Source organism: Chrysochloris asiatica, unplaced genomic scaffold (assembly GCF_000296735.1).
Source record: "Chrysochloris asiatica unplaced genomic scaffold, ChrAsi1.0 scaffold00025, whole genome shotgun sequence".
Lineage (NCBI taxonomy): Eukaryota > Metazoa > Chordata > Mammalia > Afrosoricida > Chrysochloridae > Chrysochloris > Chrysochloris asiatica.
Window position 1 is genome coordinate 7,489,296 of NW_006408543.1, and position 17,169 is coordinate 7,506,464.

At 44.2% G+C, this 17,169-nt stretch overlaps 1 protein-coding gene across 2 annotated transcripts in view; it reads left to right on the forward strand.

The window, feature by feature from the left end:
* Nucleotides 1–17,169, forward strand: part of EML1 (echinoderm microtubule associated protein like 1) — a 135,278-nt gene that overhangs the window by 82,764 nt on the left and 35,345 nt on the right. For both annotated transcript variants that reach the window (XM_006839521.1, XM_006839520.1), the window contains 4 exons: nt 3,983–4,011; nt 8,482–8,611; nt 15,202–15,351; nt 16,318–16,387. In XM_006839521.1, the coding sequence (XP_006839584.1) occupies nt 3,983–4,011; nt 8,482–8,611; nt 15,202–15,351; nt 16,318–16,387 (379 nt within the window). The remainder of the gene's footprint in view (nt 1–3,982; nt 4,012–8,481; nt 8,612–15,201; nt 15,352–16,317; nt 16,388–17,169) is intronic.

The following is a 17,169-nucleotide window of genomic DNA, read 5'->3' on the forward strand; positions in this document are numbered from 1 at the left end:
GTGGGTTTAAACCGTCAACCCTGTGGTTTTGTAGTCCAGTACTGATCCTGTAGCAATACACTAGGACTTGAGGAGGCTAGAAGTCTGAATTCAGGGTACCAGGTCTAGGGAAAGACTTTCTCTCTCTGCATCAGCTCTGGGTGAAGGTCCTTGTCTCTCTTCAACATCGGTGGGCTCAGCGTTGGTTGGGGGGGGCGGTGTCCTTGTATGTTGGAATCAGTCCTTCCCTGGGTCTAGGAGCTTCTCAGCATAGTGTCCCTGGGTTCAAAGGAGGCACTCCACTCCTGGGTCTTCTTCCTTGGCCTTCAGGTCTCACTGTGTCTGCTTGCTTCTCTCACAAGAGTAAGCCATTGTAAGGAGGACTAGCTTTCATACTAAAATGGCATGTCATGGTTTTTTTTTACCACTATTTCCATTTACCAAATTTGTTGTTGCTAAATGCCATCAAGTCCGTTCCAACTCATAATGAGGGCTATGGGGGTTCCAAGGAGCAGCTGTGAGTTTGAACCATTAACTTTGTGATTATCAGTGCACAGTTTATCCTACAGCACCACACAGTATATATAAAACTAAGCCTATATACCCACGTGACCTGGACAGGATGACTGGATGATCAGAGCTCAACCAGGAGAAGAAAGAAGAGGAAAAAAAAGAGTGATCTGATACAATTTGATGAACTTGACCTACACCTATGGATGCAGTGACTCAAAAGAAGGAACAAATCCTTACAGCAAGAAACATTCCCACCCCCTCCACACACAGAATGGACAGAGATGGGCAACTTGGACATTGGATACCCAAATGGGGTGGGAGGGGGACTACAAAGGCAAGAAGTGACTGGCTTACAAGCTTTCAAGAGAGAACCTAGAGCTAGGGGGCATGGAGGAAGGCAGAATTGCTCATATATCCAAAGAAACAGAGACTAGAGCATCCTGGCTATCCTTCTTCTAAGACAGATTTGTTTGTTCTTCTGGCAGTCCATGGTACTTTCAGTATTCTTCCCAATACCTTAATGCAAATGCATCCATTCTTCTAAGTCTTCCTTATTCATTGCCCACCTTTCAGATGCCTGTGAGGCAATTGAAAATACCAATCCTCATCAGACACACCTTTGTTCTTTAACACTTTAAAGAGTGCTTTACAGCAGATTTGCCCAACACAGAACGTTGTTTGATGTCCTGACTGCTGCTTCCATGGGCATTGATTATGAATCAAATGGAAGTCCTTGACAAGTTTCAATCTTTTCTCCATTTATCGTGATATTGTTACTCCTTTGTTAGTGTGTCACACTGGTGGCTTATGTGTTGCTGCGATGCTGGGTCACCCATGATGGACAGGATTCAGCAGAGCTTCCAGACTAAGACAGACTAGGAAGGAGGAGGAATAGAGATTAGCCATTGAAAACCAAATGAGTAGTAGTGGGAAGCTGGGGTTCAAGTAGAAAACCATATGAACTGTGGAGTCTTACAGACTTGGGTTCAAATCCTGGCTCTGTATTTGCATATACTCACCTCCCTTGTTGTTGTTGTTGTTAAGTGCTGTCAAGTTGTGCCAACTCATAGCGGCCCTGTATAGGGTTTCCAAGGAGCAATTGGTGAGCTTGAACCACCGATCTTGCAGTTCGAACAATTCTGCCGTCCAGCACATTAACCCGCAGCACCACACCAGGACTGCGCTCCCTTGTTGTTGTTCTGAAGTGTCGAGTCGGCTCCCACCCATAGCGACCTTGTATAGGGTTTCTGAGGAACTGCTGGTGAGCTTGAACCACTGACCTTGCAGTTCAAACGGCTTTGCAGTCTGGCACATTAACCCACAGCACTACACCAGGACTGCGCTCCCTTAGTATCTGTAAAATCAGATTACTGGGAGCAATAGTAGAATCTGTCCTACTGCAGCAGGTGGGCGAGTGCGAACCAAGGTCCACTCAATACTGATTCCTCTGAGGCAAAAGTTGGACATAACTCCACCCTTCAGCTTTTTTCAAATTCTGACACCAGGCGTTCCTGCTATGCACTCTCCGTTTCTCTTCTGTGCTTCATAATCCTTTGCAATAGCCACTCAAAACTCAACAGAGCATGTTGGCAGTGAATTTAGCAGTTAACTGACTTCGTAAGGACAAAGGTACAACTTAAAGTCAGGAGCAAGAAGTATGCATATAGAGTGTCCCTTCTTCAGCTGTCTTGCACCTGTGACCATACAGGTCTCCTTTCAGCTCTTCCATTCAGCCCCTTCCAGGTCTGTCACTGGTTCCCTGCTGGTCCCCTCAGGCTTTCTCTGGCTCCTGTGTTACAACTCATTTAGAAGGTTCCTTGCCTCTTCTTTTTATTCTTCTCCTTCCTGCAGCTTCTCTTCATATGGCTGGCTGCTTATATCTATAAATTCCTTGTCAATTTCAAGGCATGACCCTCCCACCAAGGCCACAAATTGACCAATCCCTGACTAATCCCCTCTCAGTAAGCCACAGACACCTCATTTGCATAGTAGTTGCCACTGGGCTATAACTCACCTTATTTACATAGTCCATTGACCAATCTCTGCAGAGTGCATACTAATCACTGGTATGCCAGTCTGCAATCCAGGGTCAGGCAGAAAAGTATTAAGACAAGCGGTGGACTATGGCTTAGGTGCTGGACTGCTAACTGTGAGGTGTGTAGTTTAAACCCACCACTGCTTCACAGGAAAAAGATGAGACTGTCTGCTTCAGTAAAGATTTATAGTCTCTGAAGCCCTATATAGACTGGGAATCAACTCAATGACAGTGGATTTGGTCTGGGTTTGAGGTTACAACTGATTCTGGTAATGTTAATCAACCAGGACAAAACTAATAAACCAACTGGGGCAGGATGTCTCAAACCAAAACCAAAGGTAACATAAAGGAACTCATTCACCACCAGGTCCCCTTCGTCTTGGGGAGTGGACATGACATCTTCCCAGCATGGTTATTGTGGGGATGTGTGTGCCAGCAGGAAGCAGCAGGCCATCTCTACACGAGGTGGAGAGAGGGGGACCCTCTTGGAAGTTTGTTTTCCTTGTAGGAAGCTTGCCCTAGGGATGACCTCAGTCCATGCCCTTGAATCCTTTGGGGCTCTGGTTTGCCCCCCGTACTGCCAGGGATGGCCTCAGCTTGTCTGGGCAGTGGATGCCCAAGGGGACTGAGGCCAGTAGCTAAGCCTTGACAAGCATCGCTTTTCTGTCCTCATTTTCTCCCTCCCTCCCTCTTGTCTTTCTGGTAGCGTAGTGGTTACGAATCCGGCTGCAAATCTCACGGTCAGCCGTTCGAAACTACCAGTGGTTCCGTGGGAGAAAGTTGAGGCGTTCTGCTCCCGTAAAGATATATAGCCTCGGAAACCCTGTACAGGGCTGCTATGAGTCGGAACCGACTCCAAGGCATATAACAACAACAGCAACTTGCCTTTCTTGGAATTCAGTTCCCTGTCTCTAGAAGGCCTGACCCAGTAGCTGGTTTGTCAGGAAAGTACTTATTTAAGTAATCTGTGAAAAGAGCCCAAGGAGGGGAAGGAGACCTTTCTCTACATATAGACAGGGCTCATCGTGATAAGGAAGGAGCCTGGTGGTGCATTGGGGTAAGAGAGTTGAGCTGTTAACCACAAGGTCAGCGGTTCAAACACACCAGCCACTCACTCCATGAGAGAACGAGGAGCCTGGCTGCCTCTGTAAAGATTGACACCCTCAGGACACCCTCAGAAATCCTATGGGGCAGTTCTACTGTCCTTTAAGGTCACTGTGAATGAGAATCAACTCAAGGGCAAATGTCTACCTTCCCTAAACACACATTCATTCAGAAAGCACAGCGTTGGTGAGGAACTTAGGACCAGAATCCCCTGCATCTGGTTTTGAACCTTTTTATTTATGCATGCTCTTTTTTTTGCCATTAGATCGGCTTTGTTTTCCTTACGAAGGCACATGGTTCATACATCACAAGGTGAACTGACTCCCTTTAATCACTGTTTTTGTTTTACAGCAAACCTAAGGAACCCGTGTTCAGTTCAGGTATGACTTCCTTTTTCTGTGGGGGTGAAGGGTGGGCTGGGCACATCAGAAGGGGTTATTTCCTGGGGCTGGACTTATGGTTTATGTGGCGGGTGGCAGTGAACATGGTACAAATGCCAGCTGGGGTCAGCGGCTGAGGTAATAAAAGAGAGACCCTCATGAAAGATCATGACAGCTTCTTACTGACCCCCTTCAGAACTGATGGCAGATCCTGTCACAGCGTGACCTACTGCTGGTCAGAGTGTTTGCCTTCCCGTAAAGAGACGGTTTCTGATGCTCCAAGTTACAACTCACAAAAATAGCTTTTCTCTTCCTGCCTTTGATTTTATAAACTGCCAACTAATAATTAATGATGCCACTCCAGCATCATTTCTCTCACCAAGGGCGTATTTTCCAACTACTGATCCTTCCTCTTTGTTTCCTTTACGTTAAATAACCAGTAATTATCAATACATCTTGATGGCATGTTTGATCAATTTAAGACTGAAGAAGCTGGTTGTTTTCGTTGATCATTGTTGTCAAGTCAGTGTTTCCGGCTCATAGTGACCCTGTATAGGGTTTCCGAGGAGCAGCTGGTGAGCTTGAATGCTGGTCTTGCAGTTCAAACTGACCTTGCAGTCCAGCACATTAACCATAGCACCATGTCAGGACTCCAGAGAAGCTGGTAGAATTCTTCAGTTTCATCATCACTGGCTTTAAGAGCTCTGGTATCATAGTGGGTTACACTAGCTGGAAATCAGCAGTTCAAATCTACCAGCCACTCCATGGAAGAAAGGTGAGGCTTTCTGCTCCCCTGAAGATTTATAGTCTCAAAAGCCCTACACAGGGTCACTGTGAGCCAGAACCGACTCGATGGCATATAACCACCATCATCCCTTTCTGTATAACTTTTTTAAAACACATTTTATATAGGGTAGATGCTGTTTTTAGCACATTAACCTTATTTTAAAATGCATCAAAAGGGCCAACAAATTGGCAAGCATGTCACTAGTTAAATCAATTCACTTCATTCTGATTTCCCAATTCCCCCCCCCCTTCTTTTTTTTTTCTCAGAATCAGGACCTAAAAGTTAGAATGTGCTTTATTTGTCATGTAATTTTCAGGAAGCAGGAGCTCGAGCCCTGGAAATGTAACAGCCAGGAGCTCCACAGAGCCACATTCTGCATGTACTTGTCCGAGTCCCTGAACCGTGTCCAGATCTCACTCCGGGGCAGGGGTGGGGGCCCGGGTCATATCTCCCGGGGCTGGTGGCCAGTCCCATTGCAGTACTCCACATTTCTTCATCTAGCCCTTCTGTCTCTGTCTCCGAAATCTCAAGGGAAACGCCGGGTGACACACTGCAAAGGTAGGCGGGTCACTGACACCTGTAACTCTCCAAGCAGAGCTGTTTTCAGACTCCAGAAACTGTTTCATCCAGGCAGACCCTCATTCTGCTTGTATGAGAAGGCTTCTGGGGTACATACGGCCATGGACGCTCACAGCATCTTGAACATTTCCTTGGCCGGCCTTCAGTAAGTGCCTGCAGTCTGGATCTTGATGGGCTATTGGCCGATGATGTAAACTTGGAGAGAGCTATAGGGCGACCCCTGGACATCCCACTGATTGAAACAAAACCTGCATGGGTCTTGGCCCCTCCCCACTCAAGTGGCTTTGGCTTTGACGGTTGTGTGCTCTTAACTTAGCATGCCTGGAAAGAAAAAGAAACAAATCCCTCCCTTTCCCGTGCCGCGTTTTGGTTGTGAGGTAGGATTTTTGAACAACCAGTACCAGTGTCGAGGGTAAACTCAGTGTTTTTATTTTGGGGGTGGGGTGGGAAAGGCTTTATCGCTCTGAGTCAGAATCGACTCACCAGCAGTGGGTTTGATTTTTTATTTTATCGAGTAATTTAGAAGTCTGCGATAAGTTAGCATCAGTTGTGAAAACACATCAGCCAGCAGTAAGTACAATAGGGTCCTGTGGATATTTCATATCCCAGGGAACAGATAATGGAGACTTGGTGGAACAGTGGGTTTAAGTGTCAGACTACTGACATCCAGTTCTGAAGTTCAAACTCACCAGCCGCTCCTTTGGAGAAGGATGGGGCAGCCTGCTCCCGAAAATCATACAGAGCAGTTCTGCTCTGCCTGTGGGGTCACCATGAGTCGGAATCAACTCGATGGCAGTGAGTGAGATCATACACGGAGCCCTGGTGGCACTGTAGGTTAAGCATTGGGCTGCCGACCTCTAGATTTGCAGTTCAGACCCACTCCATGGGAGAAAGGTGTGGCTGTCTGCTCCTGTAAAGATGAACAGTCTCGGAAAGGCCAGGGAATAGGTCCACCCTGTCCCATAGGGCTGTGGGAGTTAGCTTCAGTTTCCATGGTTTGAGTTTGGGGTCCCTCCACAGTGGACTTGGTGCTGTAGGAATGGCGTTCTAGTCCCTTCACCCATCTCTGTGAGCTTCCGGATAGGACAGGTTCCTTCTCTACATAGAGGTTGATGGAGCCACCCTCTTGCCCTTCATCTCACCCACGCCTGTCCTTTATCACTCCTGACAGTTTGTGGGGCCACCCTGCATTTGATGAGCTGGGATGTGGATGAGGGATTAAGGAAAGGGAGACTTGGTGGGCGAGGAGCACGGCAGTAGCAGAGGCTCCAAAGCTGCAGAAGGTGTCGAGGAGGGAGCATCCAGGTGGGCCATCCAGGTGGGAAACAGGGCATGGAGGTGAGAGAGCACTTCACAGAGCAAAAGCAGCCTCAGATTTTGAGTGGAAAGGACTCAGTGAAATCCCCTTGGGACCCTGATATGGTGAGGGAAGAGATAAGAGAACCCTCAGGGTTGGGACCTCAGATGGACTAATCCGGGGTAGCTGGGAGGCTGGAGGTATTGTGAAAGGCATCCACCAGGTGCGAGAGGAAGAGGTGATGGCCAGATAGCTGCAGAAAAGGCCTTGTTGCCAAGGTCTCTGAAAAGACCAGCTTGATCTTCAGAGTGAAGGGTGTCTGGTCTGCATGCCTTTGAAACCCAAGGGCATGCTCACATTAACGTAAACCCAGGACCGCCATTGACGGTTTAAGCAATAATGCATGTGGCATTGTTTGAAAATTCCTTAGGACTAAGACTGACAAGACTAATCTTTAAATGTACTCACAGTTCCGTGGTTACTCCATGCCCTTTGCTCACCAAATTCCTGTATACAGACGGGCTTCCTGTTGAATTATGTGCAGGCATCTCTGGTCTCAACTGCCCAGTTCAAATGCCATTAAGGCCGGGTCCTCTGATGGGGAGTGATGCATCAGAATTCATCCAGTTCTGAGTCTGAGCAGAACTCTTCAAGAACTCATCAGACATTGTGTTAGATTTTGTTAGATCCTGAAAGCATAATCAGAAAACATCAAGTATGGTTGGGTTTTTCTTTTTAGTTCTAGAAGTTTCCCTGTATCCGTATCTGAATGGTTTTTGCTTTTTGTCCTTACGATTTGTTTATTGAAACATCAAAAAGATGTCTTATGGAAATCTTTGTTCTAGAACACCTTCCCATATTTCTCTGTCTAGTGAATCTTTTGTTCACCTGCTTGTCTTTGGGCGTTTGCGTCTTGCATGTGGCCTAGCATGGACTTCTGATGGCTTTGTCTTCCTTACACTTGAAAGCGTGGTCCCATGTGAAAGATAAGAGACGTAGCTTTACATTACAATATAGCGAAACAATGTAAGTACTGAAAGATTTTATGGAGTTTGGGACTGACATTACTTATGCATTGAACTCTGTCCAAAATTGGAGTTGGCTCCTTTTGCTGTCATGTTTGGAGAGGCATTTTTTTTTTCCCCTCCTGATGTTAAGCAGAAGGAACTCTAGTGACTCAGTGTTTAAGCACAGGGCTGCTGACCTAAAGAAAGGTGGGCAGTTGGAACAAGAGAAACATGAGGCAGTCTGCTTCCATAAAGACTTCAGCCTTGAACCCAATGAGGCAATTCTACTCTTGTCTTGTCAGGACCGACCTGACAGTAATGAGTTTAGTTTAGATTTGATTTATATATGCTTTATAATAAGCAAATAAAACACCAAATTTTTTCACAGTAAGTAATTGTTGGGGTCTAGTTCTTTCCTTCATTTTACAATCATCTACTTTTTGTTGTTGTTAAGTGCTGTCGAGTCAGTTCCGACTTATAGCGACCCTGTGTACAACAGAACGAGCCACTGCCCGGTCCAGCTCCATCCTCAGTTGTTAGGGTTGAGCCATCTGTTACTGCCACTGTGTCAAACTGTCTCGTTGAGGGTCTTCCTCTTGAGAGTTTAAGGTTCGGATTAATAGACAAGACACAAACTTTTGTTTCAAAAACAGTTCAACTTTTTTGTTATTTTTTACCCCATGACACGAATTAGAGGGTCACGTTTTCACTTTCACATGGAAAGACTAGAGAAGTTCCAGGGGTTTTCAGGCCCACCGGGCACGGAGCGCGCTTAACTGTTGTCTTTGTTCTCTCTGTAGAAGAAGGCTACGTAAAAATGTTTCTTCGCGGACGCCCGGTAACCATGTACATGCCCAAAGATGAAGTGGATTCTTACACTTTGGAAGCAAAAGTGGAGCTACCAACCAAGAGGCTGAGACTGGAGTGGGTGTATCCTTTATTCTGCTATGTGGCCAGCACCAGGTTCTAAGCTGACTCACTTGACTCTAATGTTAGAAATGCCAAAAATGTAAGCCCTCTTAAGTTTTCTTTAAAAACAAAAACTACTACACTCACTTTAAAAAATATATCAGTCTTAACAAAATTGCCCGTTATGTTTGAACTCAGCACAGGATTTTAGCGAAAGAGGAGCCCATAGAATCACTGCGTATGCGGGAAGGGCTGTTTCATTGTTTCCAGCATAAGCGTTTGTGGTTCCAGACACACACACATTATTTTTTTCTGTAAAGAAAACATCAAATTGTTGTTGTTAAATGCCTTTGAGTCGGTTCCAACTTATAGCAGCATAGGTCTCCTGAGGCTTTAAATCTACACAGGAGCAGAAAGCCTCATCTTTCTTCCACAGAACAGCTGGTGGGCTTGAACCACCAACCTTCTGATTGTCAGTCCAGTACTTATTGTACAGAGCCATGATGCTCCCTAAAATGTTACATGATTGTCTGAATGTCTTTTTTTCTTTTCTTTTTTGGTCAGTGGGGGAAAGCCAGCCTGAATTTCAGTTTTTCCAGCAGTACAGTGAGTCCCCGGGTTACAGATATCTGGTTGATGGACCCTTTGAACTTGCCCTCTGTTGTTAGGCAAATTTGTCTCCACTTTGAAATGTGCTTGCAACCCATTCTTCATCACAATCACATGCAGCTTTTAAATCATTGAGAAAGCTTCTAGCTTATTACACTCGAACCCAAATGAAAGCCACTGCCAATTCTGACTCATTAGGACCCCATAGGACAGGACGGGGCAGAACTGCTCCATAGGGTTTCCAAGACCCTACATCTTTGCAGAAACAGACTGCCACACCTTTCTGCTGCTTGCTTTAAAATAAGACTAAATAAGAACCTGGTGTGGGATTGCTGGATAAGTACTAGACTGCTAACACAAGGTTGGTGGTTCATACCCACCAGCCACTCCTCAGAAACTGCACAGGGGGTTACTAAGAGTCGGAAGAGATTCGACAGCAGTTAACTGTTGTTACGGACAATTAAGGGCCTTATGCACCTGTTCCAACTTACCTACAAATTTGACTTTGTTACAGATACCATTTGTAACCCAGGGACAGCCATGAACACGTAATGCTCTTTAGAGATGGATGCTTAATAGTAATCACCAATGTGAATCTGGACTCTAATGGAAATGAAAGAGCTGCTTGTTTGTAATTGGCAAACATTATATACTGAACCAGCTTCTCAGTGACTGGTGGGAAACTGTACATGTTTACAAGGAACAGCAGGGAAGAGGCAAGAAAATCTTGGACTTATGAGTGAGAACATAGTAATGAAGCTAAACTGTGCTGGCAGAAACGTTTCAACTCAAAGAAAAGATGAGGGAACCAGAACCACAGTAGATGGACCCTGATAGAATGGGAGAGAAATGTTGGCGAGAACCTCAAATTCCTAAAATAATAAGCAATCATCAGACCTACTGGGCTGGTTGAGACTATAGGTTCCCAGACACTGTCACCCTGAGACACTCTTCCAACCTTGAGCTCACCCTGTAACTAAAGAATGAATTGGTTGAAAAAACAACATCACCCCTAAGTCCTGCTCCTCTTTGTAAAAAATCACCTATATGTGATGCAATTGTCAACAGTTACTTGGAAACAAAGGAGAATCTGAGTAGGGAAACTCGATGAATGGAAGTGGAACAACCAGACCAGAAGTCATGAGATGATTGATACATTGTGAAGAATATAATCAGTGTCACCGAACAATTTGTGTTGTTGTTGTTGTTGTTAAATACCGTGGAGTCGGTTCTGACTCATAGTGACCCTGTACAGGATTTCTGAGGCTGTAAATCTTTACGGAAGCAGAAAGCCTCATCTTTCTCCCACGGAACAGCTGGTAGTTTTGAACAGCTGACCTTGAGGTTAGCAGCCCGATTCGTAACCACTACTCTACCAGAGCAATTTGTGTAGAAGTTGTTGAATGGGAACCTAACCCGCTTTGTATAAATCTTCACCCAAAACACAATAAGATATTATTTAAAAAAAAAGAAAGGATACAGGACACCCTGAAAGAAGTATTCTAGGGTAAACAATGTCGTCTCATACCAAGTGGGAACCTGGTCAGGCTATTTAAAATTCTAACTTCAAAATGTTAAAGAGCTGACTGCCATGGAATTGACTAGCACTAACAGCGGCCCCGTGTGTGTCAGAGTAGTTTTCGGTGGCTGGTTTTTGGAAGTAGAGCACCAGGCATTTCTTCCTGGGTGCCTCTGGGCAGAGTCAGACCTCCAGCCTTTGTGTGCGCAGCATTACTCTCACACAAAGGTGTGGAGAGATGGATACTAAAGTTCTAAATGAAGAGAGTACAGTGAGTACCTTAAATAACTGGCACATACAGTATCAATACAATTCCACCTTAATAGAAAAGAAAATGCTCCTCCCAAAAGCTAGGCCACAAAACTCTGAGTGAATCATCTGAGGAACGTTCTTGTTCGCTGTGAGGTTTGGAAAGGTGAATGGGCTTCCCGAGGAAAGACAGTAGCGCCTTAGGAAGGGGTGAATGAAATGTTGACCCTCTCACTGAAGAGAGCTTGCCAAGCAAGACCACCTTCTAGAAGGCAGGCACATCTTAAGGCAGAGAATAAAAGTCAAACCAGACGCTTGGTCAGCACGCAAACGATGTACACATTTAAAAGGTTCAGCGGGACCAATTCGGCCTGTAAATTAAAAGCATGAAAACAACTCCACAACCAGAGCAACAGATAAAGCCATCATTTCCAGAAGTCTCCTCGTGCCACTTTGTAATTCTCCCCTCCTGCCCACCCCAGTGCCCAGGAAGCTGGTCATCTGCTCCCTGTCACTGGACGATCTCGTCTTTCCAGGAATCTTATGCAAATCCTGAAGTATGTTCATTGGGTGATTGATCATGCTTTTCATTCAGTGTATTTATTTTGAGATTCTAGTCTCATTAGTGGTGGCTGTGTGCTCATGAATCGGTTCCGATTCATAGGGACCCTGTATAGGGTCTTTACAGGTGCTGAAAGCCTCGTCTTTCTCCCACGAAGCGCCTGGTAGATTTGAACTGCTGACCTTGCACTGAGTGGTCCAACATGAAGCCCACTACACTACTCTACCAGGTGTGTCTATTGGTCTCAGTAGTCCATCCCTTCTTATTTCATCGTATGGACACGGCACAATTTGTGTATCCATCCATGTATTGATGGACTTTTGGGTTAAGAAGCTATCGAACAAATAATGATTCTGCTATTTCATACCCCACCCCCCAAGAAGTATAGGAGAGTTCTAGGTGCTCTGAAAACACTCATCAGTCTTTGTAATTCTAGCCATTCGAGTGGGTATGTAAGGAGCCCTGGTAATATAGTGGGGTATGCGTTGGGCTGTTGACCTCAAGGTCAGAATGTTCAAATCCACCAGCCACTCTGCAGGAGAAAGAAAAAAACTTTCTGCTCCTGTAAAGATTTGCAGTCTCAGAAACCATATATAGGGTTGTTGTGAGTTGGAACCAACTCATCGGTACATAGCAGCAGCAATGAATATGTAAGGGGCCTCAGTGGCACAAAGTTAAGCACTTGGCTGCCAACTGAAAGGCTGGCAGTTCAAACCCACCCAGCTGATCCATTATAAAGTTCTATCTTCATGCTCAAATAAATCTCTGTACTGAGTACCTGCTTGGTGCCAAGACTGACGCTCCGATTATAAATGTTGTTGTTGTTAAGTGCCGTCGAGTTGGTTCCGACCCATAGCGACCCTGTATAGGGTTTCCGAGAGTGTAAATCTTTACGGGAGTAGAAAGCCTCATCTTTCTCCCGCGGAGCGGCTGGTAGTTTTGAACCGTTGACCTTAAGGTTCATAGCCCGATTCGTAACCACTACGCTACCAGAGCTCATCCGATTATAAATAAGTTGGTTTAAATTGAAGCCATTAGCTCAGAATTACTGTTTGAGATTATGGAATCATATTCTTTAGAACTTTTCAAAATTTTAACACCTGTATCTAAATCTCTTTCCCCCAAAACACACTTTCTCCTAGATTCAGATGCCATTAATATTTGGAATCTGTTTTGGCACGTGCGATCAAAGGAATTCAGTTAGGTAAAAGATGGCAAATTGGTTGAGTCAGATCTGGAAAATATTGAGAACACATTGGCCCAGTTTACTTCCTTTTCTTATTTTGGAAGCTATAAAACAGAATTTGCTCCAAATATATATATATTTGGTACCCAAGGATAAGTGATGTTTTGCTCACAATATAGTTTCAAAGTTTGGAAGCTCATACATGCCAACATGTTTACAAGAGTAAGTTAGAGGAAGGGAACGTGAATTATTTTTACCTTTTGTATGTATGTGTGTTGTTTGTACCTTTGATAAGGACTTTTGTAATGTAATAAAAAAACCTTTAAAATGAAAACTCTTAACTCTTAGATTACATTCAAAAGTAAACTGAATAAGTAAGGTACACAAAATTCAGTTACCGGTATTTTAAAATGTATTTTAAGTACTTGAAAATGTAAGGAATGCCAAAAACTCAAAGTTTTCTTTTGGAATAGGATTCATAACTTGATACTGCTTCATATTTGAAACAAGATCGTCAATATATTTTATGTTTGCCAAACAAGCTACAAACGCCACACGCTAGAAGAAAGACTAAGTTAATTTCCCAATGGCGAATCTATTAGTAGGCTCCACTACTCTCATTAAACCACAGAGGAGTCCTGGTGGGACGCTGTGGGATAAAGCAATGGACCACAAGGTCGGTTTGAGCCACAGGGCTGGAGGTTCAAACCCACCAGCTGCTCCTTGGAAACTCTATACAGGATTGCTATGAGTTGGAACCTACTCGACGGAACTTAACAACAACAAGGCCAACACAGTCCCCAAGTTGTAAAGTGTGCCACAACCTGAGAATAACATGGATAGTGTGCTCTTTTGGTCCCATTTCTGCTCAGAATCAGCCTCTTGATTCTTTAAGACCAGAGACTCAAGAGTAGAAGAAAAGTAGTATCGTGATAGGCAAGCAGTTCTGAGTAAGCAATATGGCAACTGAAGAGAAATGAATTAAAAAAGAACACACTATCCCCTCTGTATACAGGGTAGATAGGGATGGGCAACTTAGACATTGACTACCTAAAATGAGGGGGCGATAAAGGCACTAAGTGATTGGCTTACGAATTTTCAAGAGGGAGTTTAGTTCAAGAGTGTGCAGGGGAAGGTAGAATCCCCACTGAATAGGTTTAATCTGGTCTAGATGGGTCTAGTAAAAAGAGATGGGGATAAGATTCTTATGATTCCGTAGTGAGTAATTATTATCATGACTAATTGCTATTGTCACAACTGTAAAGGTAGAAGTTTTGAACAGAAACCGGGGAGTAATTAATCTTACAGTCCAGAAACAGAGGACCCTAGGACCATCAAGGGACCAACAAGTGGACTGTGGGACCCTATCCAGAGAAGCAGTGACACCAGAGATGGAGGCAGAGATGGGGACATGGAGAGAGGGAGCAGCTGAGGACTCGAGATTTATGGAAAGAGAAAGACTGAGTGCTGGTGGCCAGGAGGCAGGCTTGCAGAATGTACTCTTGGTTGTTTGAAAATATTATGTATTCCTGAGTGTTTTTGTGTACATCCCACCACCCAGCCCCCCAAAAAGAAAGAAAACCAGAGGGAATAGAAGCAAATACCTTTGAATGATGATGCACAAAGGAGATTGTAAACGTTGCAATGAAACGATGGTGTAAAGCTGATGTTCTCCCATGTAAACTATTACTCAGTTAGCAATAAAAACTTCATAAAAAAATACACACACAAAGGAAAAAGAAAAAAAAAACTTCCTTTTTTTTTTTTTGAGAAGAATCTTCTAGCATTCTTCTGAAATCAGTTTCACTACAACCTCTAGAAATTTTCATTCCAGTGTACTGATGGATGTTGCTGTTTCGCACAATGTTAACATGGTGTTCTGGGTTAAGAATCTGCCAGACTGTCTCCAGAAGACCAACTTGGAAATATGTTAACGGCACACTAGGTGTGAGGATAGGACAGGACTCACACTGTTTTGTTCTATTGTGTGAGTTGGAACGAACAACAGAAAAGGTGTGAGGAAGCCAAGCACCTAAATATAGTACAAATAGCCCCTAGCTGTGGGTTCCCAAATCCATGAGTGATTCCCAGACCCATGATTGATTGGCTAAATTGAAAAGAATTCACATCTAGTAACTTTACAAATGGCTAAGCCAGTTAACTTTAGTAGATAAAAATCATGAATGATCTTTTTGATCTAGCTGAAAAAGCTCTCTTTCAAATACATATATAAAAAAATGTTTAAACATAAAGACATATCTTGGGACTGTTAAAGAAGTATACGTGTTCCCATTCTTTCGATAACTTGAGCACATGCCTGTGAGGGGCAGGTGTATTTGGCCCTCTTTGTAACTGGAAAGTACTTAAATTTAGTGAAATGGAGGGTGATAGTCACATAAGACTTAATTGCTTCTGCCTGTTGGCTGAAGCAGACATCTTTCCAGTTCTTAAAGAAAAGAAAATATTTTGCCTTGACACACACAAAGCTACGGGTACAGGGGTCGAGACTGTCGTAACAACCTGTACCTGCTCCCAACGGGGGAGACTGTGTATTTCATCGCATCTGTGGTTGTGTTGTATAACGTGGAAGAACAGCTGCAGAGGCATTATGCGGGTCACAACAACGACGTCAAATGGTAAGTCCCGCAGGAAGCTGACCCACACTCACGGGTGGAAACAGGATTTGCAGGAGGAGGTCACCGAAGAGAGGAAAAGGGACCTGAAAAGTTAGGGTGTTTGGAGACATTGCCTCTTTGTCTTCTGTGTCGTCTACCTGGCACAAGAATAAGCACCAACCAACAAACTAGAAACCGTGCAGTCCGTCCCGACTCATGGGGACCCGTGGGTGTCAGAGGAGAACTGGTCAGTAGGAGTTCAATGGCTGTGACCTTTCCAGTGTCTGGTCTTTCTTCCAACAGGACTCTGAGTGGGTTTGAACTGCCAACCTTACAGTTGGTAGTCCAGCACTCAACTGTACCACTAAGGGGCTCCTAGCTAGGAGATAACATGTGATTTCCAGACAAAATGTTGGCTTAGACAGCTTTGATTTCCCCCCTAGTACCACATGATCACCATATCACATCAACAAATAGCTCCCGTAGACTTGTGTTTGGAAGTCCTGGCTGACAACATAGCACATGCTAAAGGCTTCTAATTCAGGTCTTGCCTAGTGTTTATGGCTGGTGTGCTGATCCCATGACAAGTTTACAGCCTCGTACAGGAATTGAGTATATCTTGGAAGAACAGACAGATGAGTAGATGAGTTTTATGTATCCGTCAGGGACAGAGATCCTGTGGGCCAAAGCGTCCATCTTACTCTCTGGGGTATAAGAAATGACTTACTGATAAAGGTGTAAACGAATTAAGTGGCTCTGAGGTTACAATGTGATCTTCTTAGAAGAGGATGTTATTCCCCCTCTGGAGTTTCAAAATTCCTGAGAAGAAATAAAAGAATGAAGATTTAAATGAAAGATCTCCCAGTTGTCTCAGTTCATCTGTTAGAAGTTATCTATTAAATGTGTGACTACATTCTGTTTGATGAGGGGCGGGGAACTTACCTTTAGAGTAGAGCTGTTTCTTGTTTATAAATATCCTTTTTCCAGCCTCGCTGTTCATCCTGACAAGATCACCCTAGCAACGGGACAAGTCGCAGGTACATCCAAGGATGGAAAAGTGAGTTCTTGTATTTTTGCACAGTTTTGTTATGAACAGATAGCACAAAGCAGTTTTCTAGAAGCATCATTTTGCTGCTGAATAAGCCTGCTTATTAGACGGAGTTACAGTATCTCTTCCCTTCTGAGCCTCTACTTCAGTTTTTTTAGTTGAGCATTCAAAACTCTGACAGCAGTCTTAGAAACCGTTGGAGCACATATTAGTTTCAGTGATATTTTAGGTAGCGATATTCGTACAGCATCAATGGGCTCAAGTGTGGCAACAATTGTGAGGTTGGCTCAAGACCTGGCAGTGTTTCATTCTGTTGTATATAGGTCACTATGAGTTGGTACCGACTCCATGGCACCTAACAACAACAACATTCTTGCGTGAGCATTCACTGTGTATATAGTGAATATATCTATATGTTGTTGTTGTTAAGTACCATAGAGTCGGTTCTGGCTCATAGCGACCCTGTACAGGGTTATGAGGCTGTAAATCTTCACAGGAGCAGAAAGCCTCATCTTTTTCCTGCGGAACTGCTCGTTGTTTCGAATTGCCAACTTTGAGGATAGCAGACCGATTCGTAACTACTACGCTACCAGAGCTCCATATACATATATGTGTGTGTGTGTGTATATATGTATGTATGTATGTGTGTGTATTGTTGTTAAGTGCCACCAAGTCTGTTCTGACTCGTGGTGATCCTGTATAGGGTTTCCTCAGAGTAGCTTGTGGGTTTGAACCACTGACCTTGTGGTTCACAGTATATTGCTGATTCTACAACGCCACACCAGGAGTCC